Below are 27843 nucleotides of genomic sequence, written 5' to 3' on the forward strand. Positions count from 1 at the left end.
TTTCCCTATGTTTAAAGTAAGGACAATATTTGCCAGGTTGTAAATATGTTATTAATATCTGAAAGGCGCTTTTGATTTGTGTATCAGTAGAAGAGCTAGAGCACTAACATATAGCTAATATACTCTATTAGGGTCCTAAAATTGTTCTATACTTAAATTAGATTTTATTACTATTTCAGAAATACTGTTTTAAAAATATTTTTATCTTCCAATTTACTCCAGCTGTAATGGTATTTGACTTCTAACATCTTTTACATTGTTCTGCTAGATGTCTATCCCACTTGCTACATGATTATTGAAATTTCTTCAAGATGAAACTGTTTGAGAAATTTTAAGACTAATTCCATTATTCTATACAAAACAACCTAGGTAAGATAAATAGACAAATATTTTACAGTTTTTTGTAGCTAAACAGATGAATACTGTCATTATAAGCAAAGACATGAAACACTTAGGCATCTGTTTATCAAGCTGGCGAAATTTTCTATAATTAAAAAAGCCTCATTACTCTTACAATCTTAGAAGATTTGTGTGCAGATGAATACAAAACTGACCAGTCGAGTGTAGTTATATATTCCTTAGGTTCCCTTTGTACTCCTGAAATGGAAATATTTTAAAACTGAAAGTCAGAATTAGACTTTGATACATGATGACTGTATTTTCTGGTTTGTTGAACTGAAGGCTAGATGTCAATCTCTCCTATCCCTCTGAGCCCCAAGGGCTAAAAGCAAAACAGGAAGAGATGTGAGAATTCATTGTTGTTGAGCCAGTTAATATCCAGCTTAGTTGCAAACAGAACTCCAGGGAAATTAACATCTTGCACTTAACTCCAGGGAAATTAACATCTTGCAAGTATTTTAGGGAAAGGTTCCCCTTCCATCATTTGCTGGTAAACTGACTCACAGAATTAAACACGAAAAACATGCAGTCCATGTATTTCAGTCTGGATTAGGACTGCACTTTTGAACTGAATCCCTTTAATCTCCCCACTTACCATGCTTTGATTTGCCCAGAGGAGTGCACAACTTGAATACTTTTCAGACTAAACTAAAATATATGATGCACTCCAAGTATGCCCCTACTATGTTCTGATTGCTAAAGACTGTTCATGTTCATGCAGCAAGACTATTGCTAGTTGAACTGTTGCCCCATAACCTACACAGTACAGACATTGGGTCCTTACTATCAACTCTTCTTTTCCATGTAAAGTACTACTTGCTGCAACAGTGCGAGGGTAGCAAGACACTGGAACAGGCTGCCCAGAGAAGCTGAGGAAACTCCATCCCTGGAAGAGTTCAAGGACAGGTTGGATGAGGCTCTGAGCAACCTGATCTAGTGGGAGGTGTTCCTGTCCATGCAGGGGAGTTGGAACTCAATGACCACTAAGATCCCTTTCAACTCTAACCATTCTATGATTCTAACTTGCAGACAAAAGCTTTAGTCTTGTAAAAGGCCTCAAGCAAACTTTGTTTCCTAAGTGTTAAGTTACATGGACCACATGATCAAGTCAACACTTGTAAACTGCCCTTGAGTGTGCTCTACCCTTAAAACCAAAGTGTATATAAAGCAGTTCACCTTCTTTCACAGAGGAGGACACAACTTATTTGTCACAGCATAAGCCTGCAACAATAATTACCACAAAACAGCTGATGCATCCAAACTCACTGGCCTGTCAAGCTAAGAGTGAAGGACACATTCCATCCCCCAGAGCATCATCTCTCAGATGTCTAGAATCTGAATGTCAGCCCTACTACATCTAACACTGCTGGAGAAATGCCATGCCAAAGGCTGATTTCTGGGGAACAGGGATTTCCAAATCACAGTTACCTTTAATGGAACTATGATTTCACATTCAAAGTTTCTGAGCAAGATAGAAGGGATAGCAGGAGAAATACCTTTCAGTGCTACTTTTCCTTCAACTACCTCAAAGCAACTAGACGTTCTTAATATATTTATAGATTAGGAAAGGTACTTGGAACTGGATGTCTCACTGCATACTGAAAAATAGATACTCTCACAGAAAAAAAATATCATGACTGTATAATGCACTTTCAATGTATGAAGATTCTCTTTTGGTTTGAATATGTCAGCTTTCTGCTCAGAAGAATTTAGTAAATGAAGGTATTTCTTTTGAACACAATAAATTTATGCATTCTAGTTTTATATTGGCTTGCCATGGATATGACTGTCCACACTGCTATGATATCTTGTGATTTGAACACTGTATGGCGTATGTATACATTGTACTTTGATTTTTAGACTACATTTGCAAAAATCTGGGTAAAAAACCCTGGGATTTTCATGAAACAGAATGTTATTTCAACACTACGAAAAATAAAATAAAAATCTTTCTCCTCTTCAGAATTCAACTTGCTTTGGGATATTAAAATATTTAGTTTGTCTATAAGAGTTAATTCTTTTTGCTGACTGACAGGGTGTGGAACATTCCAGGGGTATCACAGAAGGAGTAGTCAATCTAAGGAGATCAATCTATTGAGGGAATTGATGACATGATGTATCCAAAGAGTGCTTCTGGGATATCCTACCTTAAGCAGGTTACTTAACAATTCCATTACAAAAAACTCTGGATAATGTTCTAAAATTTGCTTCTAAACTGAAAGTAAACATGCAGAACTTTAATGCAGCAATTATTCCACCTGAGCACATGCCTTTGAGCGAAAAAGTCAGTGCTCTACTACACCTCTATTCTAGTGCTTAGGAAGAGAAAAAATAGCATATTAATGAAATGCTGAAATATATTTGTTGCTTATGTTACCACTAATGGAACAACAATGGAATGAGTGCTGCAGGTAAGGCAAAATTACACACTAATGAGAAAATACACAGTGTTAATATATACTAACTACCTAATTATTTTATTTTACAGCAAGAATCACAAAGAGTACTTTGGAAAGAAACTGTAGTATATCATAAAAGATAGCAATATGCTTTGATTTCTTTACAAAACCACAAAAAACCCAACAAACTACTTTATAGCACTTCCAAGCTTTCTATTTTAATTCTCTTGTTCTGTAGAAGACCTTATGTGATTCAAAGTCCAAATATAAACTTGCAATGCACAGCAACATCTTGCTACCAAATAAATAGCTATGTTACTGTAAGATTAAGAGTAGCCTGCAACTTGAAATGACAAAACCATATGTTGGAACTAAGAACAGCTGACTCCCTTTAAAAAGGATATAATACGTTTTGATTGCTTTTTAGGCACAATAAAGAAAAGGTACTAGTGTGAACCCTGCATAAAGCTCCATATGCAGAAAGCACAAAAAGCAGGACTAGATTAGGGGCAGAAAGCACAAGAATTTAGCTTTTTACTCTTAGTGCTTTCCCTATAATTTATCATCTGTGAGAAATGGCTCTGACAACACTTCTTCTGTAGTAGTAGCAGCAAAACCAGAGTCTGCTCCCACTGCCAAATGCCTGTGAGCAAGTTCTGCCACAATTTATTCTCTCTTTCTATAAAAATGTACTATGTTCAATTAACATTAGAACTGCTGCCACTTAATCAATACAATTTACATTTCCTTTGAAAAGCCACATTGAAGTTCTTGGAAAATGTATGACTGAGTTATATTAGATAATTTTATTTATTTTTTTTTGCTGTTTTTCTTTTAGCACCAGAGAATTGGTGCTATTACCAGACATTAATTAACACATTTATTTTACAAGCAAGTTAACTTACTTTATACTAGGGATGACAGAGGCAGATGGAAGAGGTGGTGAAAGCCGTGGAGGGACATCATATTCGTCATTCATCAGATGACCATTTGAAAAGACCTAAAAAACACATAAGTGTTACAATTTGACTCTCCTCCTGTTTATCATCATGAATGTTCATTGACTAGGTATTACAAAATAGATCTTGACAAGATCATGGGTAAAGGCTTTCCTATGAGTTCCCACTTAGAGAGCTGTTATCTGAAGTGACTCTTTCATGCCTGTTTCAGCTCACCCCGTTTGGGCACACTAGAACACATTAGCTTAAAATTTCACCAAGAGGAAGTTCCACATCACTGTTACTAGAGGGACTATTGAATTACAGCTGAACTGCTTGTGAGAAAACAAAGATTTCAAGATTGCAAACTGATCAAAGTGAGAGAGGTAAGTACAGTGAGAAAACAACAGGTATGGCATGCTAAACGTATTAATGTTTTTTAAAACTGTTGTACGGTGCCTGCTAGAATCCACCCTCTCTACCTACAGGATTGTCTTCCCAATTCTTGGCTTTTACAATTAGTAAAAAAAGCTGCATTAAAATTGATATATGAATTAGAGAAGAAAACTGATTAAATGTTTCCATTGTGAATGTGCATGGAACCTAAAATGATAATTCAGAGTTGTCAGTTGCTCCATTTAACAAAATGGTTTAGATCTATACCCAAAAGATGAGAGTTCAAACAGCATTTGGATAAAAAAAACCCACAACATATCTAACTTCTCGAGAATAAAATGGCACTTTTGCAATGAGAGGTTATTCTGATTTGACAAGTATTCATCCCATCAGCTGCAGTACTGCACCAGACCACAACTGGAATGCTATTTCAAGATCATAGAATCATAGAACTATTCAGGTTGGAAAAGACCCTTGGGATCACCGAGTCCAACCATCATCCCTACTCTACAAAGTTCTCCCCTAAACCATCTCCACCAACACCACATCCAAACCACCCTTAAACATATCCAAGGATGGTGACTCAATCCCCTCCCTGGGCAGCCTATTCCAGTGTCTAACCACTCCTTTTGTGAAAACTTTTTTCCTAATGTCCAGTCTAAACCTCCCCTGTTGCAGCTTGAAGCCATTCCCTCTTGTTCTGTCATTAATTACCTGTGAAAAGAGACCAGCACCAACCTCTCTACAATGACCTTTCAGGTAGTTGTAGAGACTGATGAGGTTTCCCCTCAGTTTCCTCTTTCTTAAACTAAACAGTCCCAGCTCCTTCAAGCATTCTTCATAAGATTTTTTCTCTAGGTCCTTCACCAGCTTCATTGCCCTCCTCTGTACTCGCTCCAGCACCTTGAGATCTCTCTTGAACTGAGGTGCCCAAAACTGGACACAATAATCCAGGTGTGGCCTCACTGGTGCTGAGTACAGGGGGACAATCACCTCTCTACTTCTGCTGGTCACACTACTTCTAAGACAAGCCAGGATGCCACTGGTTTTCTTGGCCACACTGCTGGCTCATATTCAGCCGCTTGTCCATGAGAAGCCCCAGGTCCTTTTCTGCCAGACACTTTCCAGCCACACTTCCCCAAACCTGGAGCATTGCCTGGGGTTGTTGTGGCCCAAGTGCAGGACCCAGCACTTGGCCTTGTTGAAGCCCAGACCATTAACATTAGCCCAATGACCCAATCTATCCAAGTCTCTCTGTAGAGCCTCCCTATGTTCGATGTAGAGCTCCGTATGCTCCTGCCTAGCTTGGTGTCATCTGGAAACTTACTGATGATACACTCTATATCCTTATCAAGATCATCAATAAAGATGTTAAACAGAAAGGGTCCCAACACTGAGCCCTGAGGAACACCTGCACCCAGCTGGATTTGACTCCATTGACCACCACTCTTTGGGCCCTACTGTCCAGCCAGTGCTTGATACAACAGATCGTGTGCTCATCCAGGCCATAAGCAGCCAGTTTTTTTTATGAGAGTTCTATGGGGAACCGTGTCTAATGCTTTTTGGAGGTCCAGATAGACAATATCCACATATCCAATATCCAACAGCCAGGTTATCCAACAGTCTCATCCAACAGTCAGGTTATCAGGTTATAAAAGGAGATCAGGTTCATCAGGTAGGATCTGCCTTTCATAAACACATGCTGACTGGGCCTGATCCCCTGGTTATCCTCTATATGTCTTCTACTAACACTCAAGATGATCTGCTCCATGACGTTCCCTGGTACCAAGGTCAGACTGACAGGTCTATAGTTTCCCAGATCCTCCTTTCTGCCTTTCTTATTGATGGGTGTTACACTTGCTACCCTCCAGTCCATTGGGACCTCCCCAGTTAGCCAGGACTTCAGGTAAATGACGGAAGATACAAACCCACTATCCTCTTAAGAGTCAGATGAAATGCTATGTCAGTTTAAATAACAACCCAGTGGTAAATTAGATTTCAGTGTTTTACCTCAATGCTGATAAAAGGACATTCTAATTATATATAACATCATAAACGTTTTAAGAACCTTTCATCAAATATACCAATGTTCTTTACCAATACCAATTGAATTTCACTCATGTACTTTCAAATAACCAAAACATCCATGTAAAAAAAAAAATTAAATGGAGACAGAAAGGTTAAAAAGCTTGTGACTTTGAGAAAAGCAAATAAAAGAAAACCTGATGATTTCTAACCACAAATCCAAGCTATGTAGTCTTCAAGAAAAAAAAAAAAAGAAGAGCTTTAAGATAATATCTTGCTTTATGAATAAATTACCAAGCTTTTTGATAAAACCGATAAGACATAACTAGGAATTTTTTCTTAGGCCATCATCACTTGACGTCTTTTCAGATCTAGGCATCCCCAACTCTACATGGTCTTGCAAGTTGTCTGAAGATGCCTAATGCTAGAACTATTCCCTCTGTACTTTCTTCCCCCAATATTTTCAATTAATATATAGAAACAATCCTAGGTTTTTTTATAGAAGAAACAGCACAGTTATAGACAATTGACCAAAAAAAGGTAGCTGCAATGCTAATTATCATGAATAAAGTTTACAGTACTGGTGATAACACCAAACCAAACAATGTAAAGCTGGTGCTGTACCACTGAGCACTTTAAAGGATGCTGCCCATATAGCCAGTGGTAAAGATAAATGATAAAGAAAAATGATTCCACATTTAGCTTGGCTTTGGTTACACTCATTTCCTCTTTCTTAGGGTCAAGGCAGGTTAGATCTTTTCCATTAGAGTATACTGAATATCATGACTAATTTAATGTTCTTTGGAAAATAATGTTTTATTAATGAATAACACTACTGACCTTTAGAATACTTAGGTTTTTATGTTAATGCATATATCTAACAATTTAAGTATATTTGTATAAATCATCTGTATCTATTGAATACAAGAAAGATTGAAGAGGTTACCAAGTCTTCACCTGGCCTATGACAGAGGTAAATAGAATACGTACTCTTCCGTCAGCAAATGCAATTTTGGGATAGACACTCCAAAGTGGACCTGAGATTCTATGTAACTATACAACAGCATACAGTGCTATATTATCATCACATGCCAACTGTATGGATAATTTGTTAAAAGAATATAGCAAATCTAGAATTTTCTCTCTAAGCCATTTTTTGAAGGTTTCATGTTAAAAGTGTAAATTAGACCCTCATGTACAATTAACAGCATTTAACAATCCATTTATTTATGATCAGCTTATTATTAATAATCACCAGGAAAGATTCAGAAACAGCAGACGAACACTGACCAATACAAAAAGTACTTTAGCCAATGCAAGACAATGCTGTAGCAGGCTATCAGATTAGGATTCAACACATTCAGCTCACTCCATACCTTGGCACTTTCTGCAGGCAGCTCATGACGTCTATGTTTCCTGATAAATCCTGGTTCAGAACTTAGGCGGTTGTGCCTTCCATTTATGTTTGAAATTGCAGTCAGTCCTGGCTTGGGAGAAGCATCACTCCCTATTCGACATCCTGCTAATTGACTTGTTCCAAATGCATCTCTGGGACACCAGCCTTCAAGGGGTGTTGGTTGGTCTCTGGAAGGTATGCTCTCCGGATGATGCAGGTGTCTGCTTATCCGGTTGTCTGGTGGAATTGGAGGGGGTCTCTCTGGTGGGGGGGGTGGAGGATCACGCAAGGGCGGTGGTGGTGCTGGCAAAGGTTTGTCTTGTTTCCTCACCATGCAAGGAGAAGACTAAAGAACACAAAGTTAAAAAAAAACAACCAAAAGTTACATATAAGGCATGTAAATTTCTCTCATGATCAAATATGGTTTAACATTTCTAATGGAGATATTTTTAAAGCACCACAAGAGTAATTGCCAGCAGTTTATGTTAGTCTTGCCTTTGCACTCTGCAGACAACCTGGCCTCTCTTCAGAAAGCATGCCCCCATTTCTACTATGGTACGAGTAAACCAAGGAAGAAGGTGGACAGGAGAAGATAAAACTGACTAAGGCAGATGATTCATCCAAGCCATAACTTTTCTTCCGGAGTTCTCTGCTACTGAAATTAATTCTGAGACATGTTTGGAAAAAGCTGAAAACCAAGTTACCAGAAAAAAAGTAACTTATACAGGTAGCTGTATAAGTTCTAAGAGCACAAATACAATAAAACTGAAACATTTTCATTAGGAGTGAATTACCAACAACATTTTACAAAATAACACTGGGGCCAGGTCTTCATGAAATGTTATTCACTTACCATGAGCTACCGTAAGAAATACAGGGAAGATTATTTCCTTTGGAAGGTGTAATTTTAACGGACTTTGGTAAGCCTGCGTATTATTACCACTTGAAGTGATGAAGGCCACAAAAGTTTAAAAGTAAAAATAGCACTCCACAAGCAACCCCACAAGTATTCTTCGAGAAGCACTTCCACACATTACGCAGATTGAAAATAAAGTTATTCTACCTGCAGGTCTATTCATATAAATAGGACAGTATATTAACTAAAGAATTGCTTTATTCAGCTGCTGCTTAAGAGTTATTCTCACTGTCAAGGCAGGAATATAATGGCTAGGTCCAAATCTTCTGTTAGAGCTCATAGGTATAATTACAGTTCTCCATTGCAGAGAAAGAAATTAGTTTTTAGACTGAAGTAGTAGTCTTGGCAGGTCTACTTGTCTTTTTAAAAGAATTATTATTTTTTTTTTTTAAAGAATGAAATTATTCCTTGTTTCCCCCCATCTTATTTTCCTGTAACCTCTCGAAAATTATTTTTTTTTCCCCTCAGGAAAATTTTCAAGGAGAAAACTGGCATTTTCAAAATAATTGCAATGAAAAATTCAAAGCAATGTTAATGGTATTTCTGATGTTCTGATTTTTAGAAGACAAAAAGGTTGTAAAAATACGCAATAGTAAAATTATTATTTATTGGAAGTGCCAAATGTTTGGCATATGTCCTCAATGTGTTATACATTCCCTTGACAATATAAAAAGTAATGAGAAGCTTAAAGAAACTATTCACATTTCTATTTCTTCCTCTAAATAATAAACGACTAGAATCTTTAAAAGAGGTTGAGTTACAAGCTTGAAGTAAAAACCTGACAAATAAATAGGGTACTTCAAGCTGATTTACTATAAGCACAGTTTCAAATCATGTTTTGAACTTGAATTATCTAAAAATAAAAATCTAATTTCTCCTCACTAAACAGCAATCACAAGTAAAAGACTAAGTAAAAATAGAGAGCAGCAAACATAGATCTGTTCTCATTCATCTTATCAATCAAAAAATCATTAACTCTTTAGTATCATTAGTTTCATAAAACACAGTACAAAATGTATTAGTGTCATTATTATTTCCCTTGAAACTTGAGTCCTAATATATGCCAGTTAAGATTTTTAAAGCAGAGTATCTGCACAAATTTTTCTTATAAGGATACTGTGGAAATTGAGCATAAATCATCATCATAGCACAACAGGTAATTAAAATGAGATAACCTTAAAATCTGTTTTCAGAAAACTTTCATTTCTATTTGTTTTCATGAATCAGGGTTTATTACAGAACTGATCCCTTACAGCAACGCTTTTAAAATTCTGATCAGAACCAAGCACAATATCATCATCAGACAAAAAGTGGTCACGTTTGATCAACACATGTAGCTGCGAAACATCTGACTATGTAAGGCTTTATGCAAAGGGACTTTATGCACTCAGTAAAGTCAACTGAGGGAGATGAGAGACATAATCATTGTGGATGTTTTTGTAAGCTACAGGGACTTAAACTTCTTTTGGACAGCGTGAGCTCCAGAAAAAGAAAATACACATGGAAAATTTCATAATAGTCTATCTTCTGAAACAAAAAAAGCAAGCTCACCTTGAAAACAACCAAATACAATTTATCAATATTCATGTGAAGAAATAATGGTTCAGTAATGCTTACCTTTGGTGATCCAGTTGGGCTGGCACATGGTGACCGTGCTACTCCCTTCTGAATAAGATCCAGACGAGGTGGTACAGGTGGAAGACTAAGATGTGGGATTTGCAAGGGGTCTGGAAGTGGTTTTCTTCTTTGTGCAAGAGGGGAAGATCCAGGGGAAGTCACTGGTGAATTCTGCCTCTCATTGCACTTTCAAGACAGAAAAAAAATATTACTAGCATTTACCTGATGACCAAGTATGCAATGTCCATTCCATGACTAAAACATTTGACACTTGTCATGTACTTACCCTGCTACTCTTAATCAATACATTTTGTTTAAAAACCAAGCAATTATTGCCACAAAAAGGAAAAAACCCACAAATGTAGATATTCTACTAAATCCAAAATTCTATATTGTCTTTCAAAGGCAATACTCAATACTGTCTGTTAACTACAGCCCATTTTCAAATCATACTCCCATAGAAAATTGAATGTATGTGTCTTCTGAAAGCTTAGGAATCAAAAATCATCAGTAAGGCACAGCAGTTATTTCTTTCCTTGTTTATTTGCTGATTTACAAAAATAATTTTAGGACAACTCGGTTTATTGTTTTAGCAAATATTAAACTAATTATACACATACACTTAACAACCTCCCACAAGTGATTTTTTTTTTTTTTTTAAATTTTATTTTTATGACTTGTGCTTCAAGATTCATCACAACCAAAGACTTCAATTTTCAGTGCAGGCTCCACCCATTTTTGTAAGTAATTCCTAAACCTAACCTGAGTTTTGAGAAAAACAGTTTAGTTGTTTGCATAAACAGTTAAAGTAACTTCTGTGAACCCGCTATGTTTGCATCAGTATACTGTAAGCAAACCTGGGTATTTATGTTGTTATGGGCTTTCCCTGACAGTAGACACAAGTTGCTGGAAGACATTCACACCAATCATCAGCCTCAGGTCACTTGTACACTGAGGCATCCTAGTATTTTTGCTATATAACTTGCCTATAGAGACTTAACAATCTGCCATCTCTGTGGTACCCATCTATAAGCCAAATCACTTTGATGGAAACCTCTCCTCTCTTTTTGTAAGAGAGGGATAGAACTAGGTAGTTCTTTATCAAGGGAAACAAGTAAACAGCAGTGCCTTTACACATAGTGACTGTGCTAAAGAATCTGAAACCTTCATACATTTAAAAGGAGATCCAGGAAAATAATCTAGTATACTGACTTTATACACCAAGCATTACAAATTAGTTTAATATTCTGTCCTATTATATAACTGGGATTGCTACCAGATCTCCTTCATAAATAGGAGCTACCAGAGTATTACTGGATAACATTGCAAGAACAAATGAGACAGAAGAGCGAGGAGTTATTGAAGAGTTTAATTCAACTGCCAGAATGGTTGTTCTGGTAATACACAGGGTCTTACCACTTGGTCTACATTTGTAAGCCCAGTGCCACAAATACGCACTCAATTTCAGAGACTGAGACTGGTCTTCATGGCTACCAGAAGCTTCTCAGGATCTCCCTTCTATAAAGAAGTGGTCACAATCTTCATATTAAATGGTTTAAGCATAGTCCTTACATTTTCTTTATTTTCTTTAATTGGTGAATGTCCCTGACCTTGCCTGGAAGACCATAACACATGAATTAAACTCTTAAAACTTTCTGAGCATTATGGGAAGTTGAATAACTAAGTTACATCTCTATCTCACAAGCATCTCTAAGCAACCATCATTATAAAATTACTATAAACAATTCATTTTCCTTAACCATCTATCAGTTAAATAGCATAATAAATACTGTAATACATTAAAAATAGCATTAGTTTTCAAAGTTTAGTTGTAACTCCATCAAGTATTTCTAAAAGCCAAGAGCCATCTAATACATTCAATGCTTTGGCTTCAGCATCAGAGAGAAAATTAATTTATTTCCCAAATTACTTAAAATAGAACCAACTAGGAAGGTTTCTCACCACCAAAAAGATACAATTGTTTTAAAGAAGTGTTATAGTAAGCCTATAAATTTTAGTTTTTACACAACATGCTTTGTCTCAGTCAGGAGGTGATTGCTCCAAAAGATCTAAGAAACAATCCTATAGATACAACAGGAGTTCAAAACAAAAGAATAAGTAAAATACAAAATATTGAAAACGGAGTACTGGACAGGAAACATTTAGAATTTAAGATGCTCTAATGGTTATACCACCACATTAAATAACCTGACTTCCTGAGAGGGTAACCTAACAGTCTCAAATGCACCATTGCATGTAGTTATGTGAATCTACAGCTAAATGAACGACGTCGTAGTGACAGCACTGTAAGAACATCCATCAGTGTTTCTCACTGACAACCTTCTCTTCGTTCTGTTCTACAGAATCACTCTTCCCTTAGTGAGTCTACTGGTCTCATCCATGTGAGACTTCTTTTGTCCTGCTATAACAACCATCCAGCTCCAACAGAGATAGAAACCACAGAAATATTAATATTTAAAACCCACTGGGGACTGATGTTATTTTCAGAATTATGAAAACAAATGGCTGACACACCTAATATGTAGTAATATGTAGTAGGTAATGAACAGAAACTAGAACACTATGAAAATGTATTTTAAAAGTCAAGATTCTTAGAACCTGATATGGTTTTCATCCTGTTGAAAGAGGACATTAAATTATGTGATAAACTTCTGTTTCGTATATATTTGTTATTTAGCTATCTCTTCCCACTATATTCCATGAATGGTAAATCTCAACTGCCAAAATGAAATGGAATTTTTTTCAAGTCTTAAGTATGTGAAATAGTCTTTTAGTTCCCTGAACTCCTATTGACTACAGCCACAACGCTACCAGAGATTTCAAAAAAAGGATTGATGATGGACAGCTTGTTAAAGAATAACTTATGAGGCCAAAAAAAAGTAAAGGAAAATAGGTCATAGCAGAAACAGTTTCTATCCTGCAAGGAAGCCTAATCCATGTCATCTGCTGAAGTAAAAGAAAATGCTTTGCTGGAAGAAATGAAAAATTGTTATTCCTTTTATGATCTACTTAAAAAGTAAGACTAAACAAAATATTCCACAGCAATAAACAGATTTTCTTCAGCATTCAAATTTCCATCATATTACCATTATTAAAAAACCCACTCATACATTTCTTATCCACCCCCATCCAACCTGTCTAGCTACATCATTTGATATTTGTTGACAGTTAGGCCAACAAGATGGCTGCACTTCATGTGTATGTCAGGCCACTAACAGATGTACATACTAAGTTCTCTTTTTAGCAGACTCCTTAAGGATGAAGAGATTAAGAATGTTTCTGTTTGTCACCCACCGGAGATTTTTGTGTATTTTCTATTCACTGGAAATAAGGCAGCAATGAGAGCAGCACAGTGACAAAAAGAAAAAACAAGCAAGCGATTAAGACACAAACCAATATAAATGAACTGGCAGTGACAGAAGACAGACCTTCAGCATACAAAGGGGCTCTGCTGCAACACACACAGACCTGAGCAATAAAGATGTAATTAAGGAAAAGAACACAGACTCCTTCGTAACAACATGGACTTCATCTGGTTGGCATGACTACTGCCAAGGGAAAAGCAGCTGTGACTGACTTTGCAATTGTACTACAGAGTGGATCACACACGTGTTATTTAATCAGATGTATTTAATACTGGGATATACTGGTATCAGTTTGCAGCCAGTTGTTGTGAATTCAAGCACATGGCTACTTCTGACATTGATTACAATTTCAAGAGAAGGTTTTTCTGATGGAAGTATTAGCAGTTAGGCTACTGAATCAAGAGTTTTAGCTTCAAAAGCCTTTCTGCCAGATAGGCACATGTGAAAAGCATGAACACAAATCCAAACAAGTAACTGACTGAGGATTATTATCCTGATTGCTGATGTCCTGCTAGAGCAAACTCAGTAATTTCTAAATTGCATAATGAGACATCTAAGTAGGACCAAGCAGACCTACACCAGAAGCAGACTTTTCATTTCCAAGTAGTTCCCTAAAGTTTCTTCTTTTATAATCAGGTAAGAGTACATCAAACATTTGCCATTTCTTGTTAGGGTAAGTTGTGACCTAAACAGGTTAGTATAATCTGCACTTATAAATTTACATGAGGACATAAAGTTACATAGCTTAACACCGAAGGCTATGAACATCTTTTATATAGAAAGGTTTATTCTTCTAGTCAGCAACATACTGCCCAACAGAACCGGTAAAATATTTTCTCTAAAGGAGGAGGCACATTGCCTCACGTGGTTTATGCCTCTTTCAAACACTAATAATTAAGTAGATAAGGACTCTCTTCTTGTGTGGCAGGACTTGAATAAATTCCCAAAAACACATGTACCATTAGGAAGGAAGTGACATGTATGTATGTGTTAAGAATGTTCAGCTGAAGGGAATACCTGGGTATGTATTTGAAGTATTTTTTTACATATTCCTGTTTTGTTTTGGTTTTTTTTATGATGAAATTTAAAACATTAGTACCATGTAATACCTGCCTTTTTTCATTACCACAAAAAAGTCAATTTAATAGTATGGGAATGAGGTGGAGGAGTAAAGAACAGTTTCCTCCCATATTTTGAGACCCAAGGTCTTCTGTCATGATTTGTTAAGTCTGACCTAACTTATCTGCTGGAAGAAGCCTAATTTTGACAAACAGTGGCTTTCAGCTTTGGCAGTTTCCTGCCACTATTTCAAATTAACAGTGTGAATCAAAGTCAGTTTTTGGTGCATACAGACAATCTAGGAAATTAATCCCAGAGAAGACATTAACTCCCCAAAGTTACTTCACCTAGTTTTAGAATGAAGTGTTTTAAATAATGTTAATTCCTTTTAAGCCATTGAAAACCTCTTTGCCTCCTATACTGCCAGGGCTTTCCTCTGTTTTCAGGTAATATTATTCAGATCAAACAATTAGGACTTAGGAATTCAAAATCGTTTGCTCTTAACAAGAACTCCTGCACTATGCATTTTCCTTCCTCTTTCTTTTTAAAATAGAAGTTACATCTTGTACAACGTAAAATGACAGATCACTCTGAATTAATTGGGACAATGGAATACTAACATTATGGAATAATAAACACAGTCTGCTAGAGACTCAAATGCCTTATTTCAAAATTTTAAAAAAGCCATTTTTAATATTTTCCTGAGCCTGTAATCTACATATTTTTTTAATGTGCATTTCTAAATGTTGTGCCTGGCTAGCACAAGTTGCATTGAGCTGAGAAAAGGAATACTTTGGGCAGTAACAACATTAGCTAATCTGATACCATGGTGCTGGAAATTTCTTGGTGATGAGACAATTAACAGAGGTTTTGGCACCACTCTTCATCTTTCTTTCATAAAGAATATTGAAAGACAATTTGGAAATTAAAAAAATCAGCTGCTTGATGAGGCAGATAAACAGACTAATTGCAGTGGATTTCTTTCAAGTCTGTTACAGCTGATCTGCTGCTGCTGCTGACTCACATACAACACCTAGCAATGATCCTTTTTTCTTTAAGTGCACCCATTTACTCATTCCATTAAAGAATGAGTATGTGGCCTTGTGATTATCCTCTTCCTTAAAGCAATTTCAAGTCCAAGGTCCCTCAGGGACTTAATTCAGATACCTCTTACAGCTCGTGAGTATGCTTCAGAGACAGAATGATAAACTGCAGAATTGGTATTATTCTGATATCCAACTTATATTCAAAATTCATACAGGTAAAACAGGTGATAAAAACTATTTATCTTCTTTACACTTCAATGACAATTCCAAACAGTGTTTTTCAGCTTTTCATTTTGTCAAGAAGAGCTCACTTAAAAACATACTCAGGCCCCTCAATCAGTGATGAACCTGTCGTCTGTGCTTCCACAATGGGCTTTCTCCAACTATTCTTTGCATTAGGAATATACTTTGAAGTACAAGTTGCAAAGGTAGTGAAAACTGGTAGCAATAGCTTAGAAATATTTGAACAGTGTCCCACCCACATGGCTTTCCGAACAATAAAGACTGACATGAATTTTTCTACAACACACAGTGAGGCACACTTCAGTCCCTTTCATCAGGACTTCAATGTCCCTGTAACCTTCCTCTTCCAGCAAGCTTAACATTCTAGCTCTATATTAGCCAGATATTCCACAAAAAGGTTTTCTCAGTAATACCATGTGCTCTAGCCACGTGATCTGAGGCAAAATCAGCCCATTTGATTTCAAGGCATGAACAGCTTTATGTTGAGAAAACATACGACAATCCTTGGAAGAAAATAAGAATTGAAAAATTTGTGCATTGGGATTACAAACTAACAGCAGTTTCAGCAGTGTGACTACAAGAACTAAATTACTGTCTTTTTCCTCTAACTTCCACTGTTTCAACAAATCAAATAACTACAATGCAGCCACTATGCACTGCCATGTTCCTACTAACAACATTAATTGAAAGAGTAAAATCCTACACAAAGTCACAGAGGAAAGAAAAGCATTTCTTCTAGCAGGGACTGAAAAAATACCGTATAGCAGGAAATGATTAAAAGAAACAGACAAGGGTGATGAAGGCTTTACTAACAAGTGTATATTGATAATGCCATATTCCACACAGGTCGGCGTGTGTCAAGACCATCACTGTACAACCATTGGTAACAGTCTGAAGAAGAAAACAGCAGCTGGAAATCCCCAAGTGACATGACAATTCAACAATGTTAAGTAAGGACTTCAAGATGCTAACAAAGGGTATAAAATATTGTTCCTTAAACTTCAGGGATAATTAGTTGGTTTCTTTCACTGGACAATTAAATTAATGGCGTAAAATTAGAAAGCATGCGAGCACTCAAGCACTTGGTGGATACTGAAAATTACTTCTTGTAGTAATGCCTATTGTTCCTTCTTTTGATAAAATCATAATGCATTTTTGCCTTATCATGGAAGTGATAGTGTTATAAAAGCCCATCAATTCAAGGCTATCTCACAGAGGTCAGGCTGCAGCCTGCAAGTCCAGGCAGGAAGCATAAAACTGCTCCCAAGAGTAGGCCATGCTGCATTACATAAGCAACACAAGAATGATTCATACAGCTTAAGAGGTTAGGAAGGATATCAAAAGTATGTATATTAACTAACACACATTCTACTGTTTTGTTTTGTTTTTAAACAAATACAGTGATAAGGAAATGTTAGAGTAAGATTTTACAGAATTGATTCCAAGGCAACTATTCAATCTAGATGACCTTAGTAAAAGGTAAAATATAGAAACTGCACTGTAAAATTCAGTGTTGCCCAACCTACGACACTATCTATTTCAGGCTAAAATACAGCACTGAAAACCACCAACATAAATCTTTGTTTATTATAGTGCTTATTTATAAATGACAAAAATCTCCTGTGAGCAAAGAAAGATCCCAGAATCTAACAGAGTTCTCTTAGGACTAAAAACATTCCAAAACACCAAGTCCCTATAAATAGTCTCAGATACACTTTTCCCACTGAAAGTACCTAGTAATAAAAATACAGAAAAAAACTCCACAGACAAATCAGATGAAACAGGATTAAAAGCTACTCATGTGCAAAACAAATTGGGTTACAAGTCACCCTTACAAAACAAAAAAAATAATAAAAATATTTAGAAGCTCAAGTTTAGTCCTAAAACATTCTGTGCGTGTGTATACACACAAGTGCAGGAAACTACTAATATATTCTCTGCGTGTATGTGCATGCATATATATATATATACACGTTTTGTTCCGTACAAGTTAAAGTTCAGGGAATTCCCCACACAGTGTACTTTGGAGAAGAGTCACAGCTGGTGTAAACTCATGCTTCCTTCACATAAACAAAGTTAACTCAGTTCACATAAGCCAAGAATCTGGAATTATTTTTTTCTCCTATTCATCTTCAGTATTATTGGTGCAATATTTATGCATTTTGGTTTTTCAAGCCAAGAACTCTTCAGTGTTTTGCTGAAATCTAGATCATGAAGCTCAGCCTCTCATTGTTTAAAGGCAGCTTCATTTACAAACTCACAGCTTTATCCATCTGAATTTACCTTTCGGACTGAAGCCAAACGATTCATCATTAAAGACTCTTCTCTATCATCATCGTCATCCAAGTCCAACATAGGTATACTAAAGCTATCCATAATACTGCAGCACCTGGAGTTTTCATCCCTTGGATCAAAGGGATCCACAATGATTGGTTCAGTTCCCTTGATTTCACAGCGGCAGAAAGGGCAGCCTTGGCCATCAGATTCCTGTAGCAAGAGAAATAAAAAAGGTACATAATTTAAGAAAAATAAAAAGTAGAAGTAATTTAAAAAATGTGTCGTAGATATTTCTACATAAAAATGCCCTTAACAGATCTCTAAGAGCTTGTAAAGAAGCACTGGATTAAACAGGAAATAGATTTATAGATATTTAACAATAGTAAACAGTAAAATGACTGCACCTTCAAAGCTGTCTCTTCTGAAAAGATTAAGATTCACTTTAAAATAACTAATAAAGATGCAAGCGTTATCTCTACAAAGCACCAAAATTGTAACTGTCTTAATATTAAAAGTCAGGAAGAAACATGTTGCCTTTTAGAATTACAATTTTACTATTTATTCAGAGGAAAGAAGGCAGAGTGAGTAGACAAAGACAATGAATTTAATTATATAACTTTTATATTAAATATAAAGTGTTGTGTTTTTTTTTAATTTTCAGTTAGAAAATCCACATGAGCTTAAGGTATGCAACTCTTACACTCTGAAGAACTTACATAAACTCCATCATTGCTGCAACATTACCGTCATTCAGTGATAAGCACACAAAACATCAAAAGCTACAAACGTTTTTTGCCATGTTTAAGTAACAAATGAGGAGTTCATTACATTTTCAATAAATTATGTGAAACCAGAAACTATTTTCATGTTATCAGAAACAAGAATAACTTGAATTTTTATTTCTAAGTGGCATAAGATATTAAATAACTTTCAAGCAGCCATATTTTCATTCTTTTTATTTCTTTCAGAAAACTTCTTTCCTCATCAGAAGTAATCAAAAAGCCTTCAGAGTAGATTTCAGACTAGTAATGAATAAATAATCAGAGAGAAGTCTTTCAAGCACTTAAAAGATTTTTTTCCATCAAGAGGCACAATGCAAAAAAAAAAATTAAAATAAAATAACCACACCCAAAAGAGCCAAAAGAACTCAATCTGAATTAAAAAATCACATTATGTCATATTTGCAGTCAGGTAGACAACTAAAAAGATACAAATACCAAAATTAATTCTAAAAACCTAGCTATCCTGAAATATTATCAAGCAAGCACAACTTTTTTATATTTCAGATGTAAGGACAGCTTTAATTTTTTTTAGCATTATTTTTATCAAGATACTTGCCAGTCAGATGATTTTACAGTTCGTGGAAAAACTGTATCCAAAAAGCCACATAACTATAAACAATGTCTCCTGACAACAGTCATGTTTATTTCCATGGTTAGCACTGCATATTCATACTGTATGGAAAGATATGTGTAATGTACACCTAACAGCCTTGCATCCTAATTAAAAAAGTCTTATCAACATCACTTACTACATCAAAGAGTGCCTCCAAATTGTATGGACTTACTCAAGTAATCACCATAAAATGAACAGAAGTCCTCCCTCCTTAATACACAGTTTCATTGTCTAAAAACAGCCTTGCAGACAAGACACAAAGTTTTTAATTTTAAAGGCTCTCTTATATCTTTATTGTCAAATTCTGAAGTAGCCGTTTCCTTCCTTTCTTCTGAAAAGCACTAAGATCAGCAAAATATATTGGGAAACCAACCACAACAGCAGCAGCTTTCATTTAACAGTAGGATTACAACTGAGAAATTAAAACTGAGATGTGGGATGCCTATACGAATACACACATTTGTCCATGCCCACAGAAAGGTGATTTAGAACACTGAGAACAGCTATTCTGAGCCTTACAATGCAGCATATATGCCCGTATGCATACAGAATCAAGTTCAGTGGTAGTTTCTAGACAATAATAGATTTCTGTGGAAGGAAATGACATTTTACTCTGGTTGCGCAACACAAAAAGGAAACAGTTAAACTAAGTCCTGTTTGAGAGACTAATCTCCAATAACAGTGAACAACTTTGAATCATCCTTAGTATTCTATGCAGATCTGACAATGCTTACTCAATTTTTTTCTGCTTATTTAAAACATCTGTATTACCTCTTGAGGCACCTCTAACGAGCCATTATGCTGCCAATTAAACACAAGCCCACCAGAAGCTCGCAACAGCTGATGCTGTTACAGTCTAATATTTCTTCATTGCCTTCCTAATTATATGAAAGTTAAATTTGTAATGAAGTCCAAAATATACCTGGCTGATTACAGCTGGCTGCAGCAATGTCCTTTCAGCTAAGCAGAGTTTTTTTAAACTAAAGATTATCAAGGCCAAACCCCTCTGTCATTCAAAACGAAACTGGTAAGGACAGAGAAATGATACTCCTGAAATGAGAAACAAAGTTCCAACTCAGCAGCTGGCTAGAAGTGAAATAAATATTCTCATTTGGAAATGTCTAAAATAGATTTTCCTCACAATTTCTCATCTGTAGGCAATTTGAAAGATTTAGTTTTGGAGCATCAAACTCAAATTTCATAAAGAACATAAAATCATAAACTGAGAATACTTTTTCAGCAGCTTTTTTGTTAATGGAAGAAAAAATCAAATTATACTTCTGATATATCATGTTGGCTTGCCAATAGTGAATTCTTACTTAGGAATTTAAAAAGAAAACCTATAGTACTTTAAGCCACATCTCAATTAAGAGAATATAAACTCATTAACTGAGATAAACTCATGCAAAATCAGGTCAAAAATGGTCTAGAGTCAAGGATTCTTTTAACTCTTCTCAATAAATCTGTAACCAAAGACTGATGCCTGTGAAACAGAGTCCTGCCTGAGAATGGGATAACTCAACTTCTCCCCACAAAATACAGATACAAAGGAACAAAGGTGCAGGGGAAAAGTAGTCAGAATTGATTCAGCTTGAGAACCACCTTTTAGGGAAAAAGGAATAACCTCAGCTTTTGATTTTAAGTGAAATGCTTGTTAACCACACTGAACAAAAGGTACCAATGCTCCCTTTTCCCACAGATTGCCATGTCCTTAAACAAGATGGACAAAACACACCAAATTGCATCACCAGGAAGTCTGTGCTTTTGGGGATGTTCTGTAATGACATTAAAGGATCAGAGTTTCCCCTCCATTCAGTCTCTTACCACAACAGCTGTCTAAAGCTAGGTGGTTTAGTGCTTATCATACTGTTAACAGGAAACTCAAGAATCCTAAGCCATTTAATGACTTGTACTACTGACTGAATCCTTCTCTCACCAAGACATCTTGTCTCCTTATAAACCGCTGTCTCATCAGTTATCCACTCTCAGCTACTACCTGTCCTTTTCATGCCTTTTGAATACATCATGAAGTGACCTGGGTGGTTGAATTGGCACAAAACAGCCAGCTTTCACTGTCTGAGAAGATACTGTGCTCAGGAAATAGTTTCCACTTAGCAGCAGTCAGCAAATGGCCTTGGCAAGCCTACAATTCCAGATTTTAATGAGTCCTGGAACTTTATTTTTCACAGATTTTGGTCGACAAAATGAAAAATATAATAATTTTAAATATAGAGGTCCTTGAAACCTCTTACTAAGTACCTGGAAAATAAACATATACCCGCACTGTAAACAGGGATGTAACAGAGGAATCCATCCTCTTCTCCACTAACTGAACTATGACAGTACCTGCCATGCTGTAAGACAAGAAGTGCACATAAGGTGTCCACAAGGCTCTATCTTCACATCCTTGTCATTCTCTGCACAGATTTTACACAGCTGGAAAGTGGAACCCATTTCACAGTACAATTCATACTGCTCCTGTAAAAAAAGAAAGTCAAGCAATTATTTCTTCACAGTGATTTGTTCACAAAGAACATACTTAAGCACCAGTAGCGACTAACATTTCTGAGTCCCATTTTCCAACCCACTTTACTGATCAAGGAAACTATTGCTACTGATCTATTTAAAAGCCACACTAAGCGTTAGCAAACAGCTTGGGTTTTTGCTTCTTCAAATCTATTACATACTATAATATATGCTACAAAAAAAGTTTAAATATCTGTGCCTACTAGGTTTCACACATGTAACTACTATGCAAGACATACACCCTGCTTTTCTTTGGTTTCAGTTAGGAGGAAGAGAATTAATTCATAGCTTTAAGTGAGAAATTAAGTGATGAATTGAACAAAGATGAGATTTCCTTTTCTAGGTATAAGGTTTTAAAGGTTAAAACTAACAGAAGTTATTGGACTGAAAATTGACAAGCAAAACTGATCCAGAGAGGGGCTGGAGCACCTCTGCTACAAAGACAGGCTGAGAGAGAGTTGGAGCTATTCAGCCTGGAGAAGAGAAGGCTCCAGGTAGACCTTATAGCAACCTTCCAGTATCTGAAGGGGCTACAGAAAAGCTGGGGAGTGGCTTTTCATCAGAGCAGACAGCAACAGGACAAGGGGTAACGGTTTTAAACTGAAAGAGGGGAGATTTAGGTTAGACATCAAGAAGAAAATCTTCACTATGAGGGCAGTAAGGCACTGGGATGCAACCTGGATTGTGATTTATGAACTATACTTTCCGTCCTGGACCTTTCAACAAACTCTACCATTCCTATTCAGACTTCAAAACTAACATTTGTTGTTGATTTATTTCTGTATTCCCAACTGCTATTAGCAAGGAAACACCACGCTACGTAAACTTGTATCATACGTATCAGAAAAATCTTTAATAAGCATTAACACATTTCTCACTTGGAAGAGGCTTAGGATAAACAAAACTTTACAAGACACACTGTCTGCACCATCATCAGCTATAGAGTTTAAAGGATTACTATCCTACTCTTCATCTAAGCCCTTCTATCAACAACTTATTTTCTCTTTTATTAATTTATTTCTCACATTTGAAAAAAGCTTATTTATCACTGCTAGATGAGACACTAAGGGAAGTGAAGATTACATAATAACTGACAAACTCTGCAACATACCTGTGTGACTTTTATGTGATCATGTGGTGTGGGTTCACATAATCCTGTCAAATCAGGATTATAACTTCGTCCATCAGGGAACAGATAGCTGCATCACAAGAAGACTGTTATAAACATATACATTTCTTTAGCTTTGGTAGCTAAATAACACCTATGAAATTTCACAGGGGCAGAATAAGCTACAGTTAAAATGCATCATCTTCCTCAGCCATCTTTGTCTTTTGGGTGCAACTGAACTGCTACAGACACATTTTGACACGTGGTCAAGTCTATAAAAGCACTGGAAAGATTTTGACAAGACATGCATAGTTGCCACCAGAATGCATTTGAGATTGGTACATAACTTTCTGGGGGTACTTCAAAAGAATACTATTTTAAATCTTCATTTCACATTATACTTGCAAACATGTTCCCAGTGATCTGTCCAATGTGAACACCACACTTGGTGGTTATAACTTTTAAGTAATGGAGCAGAATAGAAAGGTAGCACACATTATTTTATATCTGTATTTTGATATATATATGTTTTATTTATATATATATATATAACTGTATGTCTCAAATAATATTATATATGTATATGAAAACATTTAAATCTGTGTATATTATGACAGGAATCTAGACTGAGAATCCAAGATGCAGACTGGATTTTAAGCAAGAGAAAATGGAAGCATTTCAATACTATGGGCAATTAATAATAGATTAAATGGTATTACAGAGACCCTAAGTTGTTCTACATTCAGATTTATGTAACTTGGAAACGTCATGTTCTTAAGTCACACTAAGAAAGTTATATTTACATAGGATACAAAAACTTGAGACTGCATTAAATATCTTCAGTCCTAGTAATTGTTTGCTCTGTTTTTGTTCAGTAGGAACATGGCCATCATAAGTGTGTTTTTTATTACAAGCATGAAATCATCATACCTTGACAAAAAAATTACTGGACTGTGCAGGACTGAGAAAAATGGCAAGTTTGTAAAGGGTTTCTTGGGTTTCTCAATCTTTTTTTGAGGATTGATCAATGTTCCTCATTTTTTGTATGTTTGTTTGTTTTTTTCATTATTATCATAGAATCACCAAAGCTGGAAAAGACCTTTAAGATCATCAAGTCCAGCCTATGACCTAACACCATCACATCAGCTAGACCATGACACTAAGTGCCACATCCAGCCTTCTCTTGAACCCATATCATGTGGGTATATCAAAACATGTATCCCAGTGAAAACATTTTGGTACCAAAATTTCTCCCTTACTTCAGCCATCTTAACTAAAAAGGTGCTACTTCTCCCCATAAATTCAGATTCTTTTATAATTATAAATCTTTCCAGTAAACTGTTAAAACCTGGAAAATGTTCTGGCTGCACAATATATCAAAAAGCAATTACATAGCTTTCAAATAATTGTCCAGAGTTAGAAACATAAGTAACTGGCAGTAGTAATAGTTCAATAAGCTTAAGTGCATTTGGGACTCTTTTTAGGGAGGGTGGACAGGTGAAAGAATCAATGTGACAGCTAAACGATTTTATTTTCTCCTGGAATTTATCTGCTATGAGATATGACTTTGCTTAACTTTGGTTAGTGGAATTACCTGGATACAAGTGTTTTTCAAATTAGTAAAAGGGATTGTCCTTAAACACCAAAGGAATGCTAAACACCATATCCAGATTATCTGTTTTAAAGATCTTTTTATAACTACCCATATAAGCATGAAGACAACTAGGAAATCAGGATTTCATACGTATGGTGACCCTAGAAATTTGTACTTACAATCCTTCCCGGCTGCCATCAATCAAAGCTTGAAAGAGAGGCTTATTGTGAGGTATGGTCTGCAATATGTTCCCATCGCCAGTCACATATCCAATGGCCCACTGTCCCAAGCGAGTGCAACTCAGTCTGAAAATGTAGCTTGATAAAAACAAGATGAATGAAAAGTCAGTGTTAATCACAGTTCAGCAAAATAAGTGAAAAGAGGAGGGGTGACCTCTGGTTAAAACACCAAATTATGCCTCTGAAGATTTGTGTCAGTTTCCCAATTCTGCCATATGTTCTTCGTATAACCTTAAATAAAATTGCATCTCCTATGCTGTAAGTTTCTCACCAGCAGAAAAAAGGTAACAGTGGCACCCTATCCCAAACTTCTCATCTGCTTGCTTTTTAGTTCTCCAAGTGAAAGCTGCATATTCCCTGAGAAGTCCTATTGCATACAGTTAGACAGGCCCACAAACCTTCTCAAGAACTGTGTATTAGATTATCAAGTCTCCGCATCTACAACATATACATACATACTTGTGTATACACAGGCCAATAAGAAACAGAAGGGGAACTGTTTAGATGCAGCAGAAATGTAAATGAAGAATATTAAAATCTGCTCTACTAGCAATGCTCATTTTTTGTGTACCAGAGGAGGTGAACAGGATAGAAGAAACATTACTTCAAGATAATACCAACCCAATTGAAACACTTGTGTGTTACAAGGGAGAGGTGGGAGTATACATAACATAGAGCACAGGAGGAGGAAAAGGAAGATTACAGGCAATAGTATAGAGCATGTGCTTCGTACTAAAACAGTTATCCCTTTCATGTCAGACCATCTCATATGCAAACACCTCATTCAGAAAAGCATTCCACAGTGAAATACTGCAAACTCAATTTTGTACTACAAAGCAGCTTTTCTTAATTATAGATCAATATTTTATTTCCTTCCAAACTGTTTAAAATGAGAAATCTTAGCCATCACTGAAGTATGGCATAGCTTGCACTATCTTCAATAGACCAAATATTACATTGAAGAGTAACTATTCATTGAAACAGAATCTTGTAATTTCCAGGATGCCTTAGATAGATTAAAGAAGCAATTTCACTTTGTTTCTCCTCTTTCACACTCCAGCAATTCACATAAGCAATTCAGAAAGTAATTTTCTGATATGCAATAGAAAGTTATCTTAAAACTAACTCTCTATTTACATGGAACATAAAGGCAACTTTGGATAATTTCTCTTTTCTTTCTCTTTTATAATCACAGAATCAGAATCAATGATAGAGAAAATACTGTGTATAACAACTGCTCTCAAAATCAAAATACTTAACCTGACTTCTGTAGCAATGTTCAGGAGAACCAAGCTAAAAAAGCAATGTTATTCTACCAGAACCACAAGATTTTGTGTATCTGCACTTAGTCAGGTAACTTAACAAGATACAGTGTATTATTTGCTAAAAATCAAAAGAAACAACTTACGGAATATGGATGTAACTGTTACTAGACTTCTTAAACAAGTTTCAAAATTATGCTCTTTAAGCTATGTATACATGTGATCCTGCAGCAAAGTTAGACAACCACTGAAAAAAGGCTTTGTAACTAAAATGTATAACTAGCGAAATAAAAATGTATGATAGGAGTAAATCCATTAATTAAGTTTTATTTCTCCAAATTGAGTGAAGAAAAAAAAAAAAAAGGACAACAGAGGTGGCATAAATGGTAAGAGATTCATCCTTACCATACGAGGATGATTAAGGGACTGGGAACATCTGTCATATGAGGAAAGGGTAAGAGACCTGGGGCTGTTTAGTCTTGAGAAGGGAAGACTAAGAAGGGACCTTATAAATGCCTATAAATATCTGAAGGGTAGATGTCAAGAAAGGGTCAGCCTCTTGTGTCTTATCACAGTGGTGTCCTGTGTTAGGACAAGGGGAAACAGCACCAAATTGCAACACTGGAAGTTCCTCCTCAACATGAGAAAGAACTTCTTCACTGAGAGGGTGACAGAGCACTGGAACAGACTGCCCAGAGAGACTGTGGAGTCTCCTTCTCTGGAGACTTTCAAGACTTGTCTGGATGCATTTCTGTGTGATCTGCCCTAGGTGTTCCTGCTGCAGCAGGGGGATTGGACTTGATGATCTTCAGACGTCCCTTCAAACCCCTATGATTCTAAGTTCAGTTTGTGTAATTCAGTATGCATAGGACTGCATAGAAATTATTTTAAAACTCTATACATCATGATAGTTTGAGTCTGACAGATTCCTTTTCTAGGTGCAGAATCATTACTGGGAAAAAAAAAAAAAAGAAAAAGAACATAAAAGGAACATATAAGCACTGATTCATAATTAAAGCGTGCTACCATGAAAGACGAGATGATTTTTATTTACTATAAAGCAACAATTCAAGGCAAATTTCGAAAAGCAAGTTCTTTTTTCAAATATGCTTTTCAAGAATGCATTGTTTATTGTACCTAATTCAGAAGAAAGGAAAAGCACTGTATTTTTTGGATTTTCTTCCTTTTTATTTGCACTTAGACTTTTGTGTGCTAATATTTTTTTTTTCTTCCTAACACTGTAGAACAATTATGGCATAAAAGCAGACCATGACTACAAAAGTTCCAATGTCTTGAAATCTAAGAGGCCAGCATTTTTTGCATGTCAAGTTCTGAGCTTTATTATTAAACTATTTTAAATTATAAATCAAAAGTATATTAAAAATACCTACTACTACTCTGATTCACTCTGTTACACACAAAACCTCCCATCCCTAAAAATTCATTTCTTCAATATTGCACTGAGAAGAACAACACAACATAGAGGCATGAACCTAAAATAATTATGTAGCTTCTGAAACAGCAAGTTAATTTGAAAAGCAATAATGAGCAAAACCTCTTACCTCCCAGGCTTAGAGCTGTATTTTTGCAACCTTACTTTCACTTCATCATATGTCAGGAAT

At 36.0% G+C, this 27843-nt stretch overlaps 1 protein-coding gene across 1 annotated transcript in view; it reads right to left on the reverse strand.

Moving 5' to 3' along the window:
* The window catches only part of CBLB (Cbl proto-oncogene B, E3 ubiquitin protein ligase), a 122495-nt gene that overhangs the window by 19231 nt on the left and 75421 nt on the right, over positions 1 to 27843 (reverse strand). Inside the window, exons 6-13 of the mRNA XM_009993357.1 lie at positions 27784 to 27843; positions 24900 to 25037; positions 23130 to 23217; positions 21839 to 21970; positions 18104 to 18307; positions 10087 to 10272; positions 7534 to 7899; positions 3704 to 3798 (exon numbers count right to left, since the gene is read on the reverse strand). Of these exons, the coding sequence (XP_009991659.1) occupies positions 3704 to 3798; positions 7534 to 7899; positions 10087 to 10272; positions 18104 to 18307; positions 21839 to 21970; positions 23130 to 23217; positions 24900 to 25037; positions 27784 to 27843 (1269 nt within the window). The remainder of the gene's footprint in view (positions 1 to 3703; positions 3799 to 7533; positions 7900 to 10086; positions 10273 to 18103; positions 18308 to 21838; positions 21971 to 23129; positions 23218 to 24899; positions 25038 to 27783) is intronic.

The sequence above is a fragment of the Chaetura pelagica genome, unplaced genomic scaffold (genome assembly GCF_000747805.2).
Source record: "Chaetura pelagica isolate M959 unplaced genomic scaffold, ChaPel_1.0 scaffold101, whole genome shotgun sequence".
Classification (NCBI taxonomy): Eukaryota; Metazoa; Chordata; class Aves; order Apodiformes; family Apodidae; genus Chaetura; species Chaetura pelagica.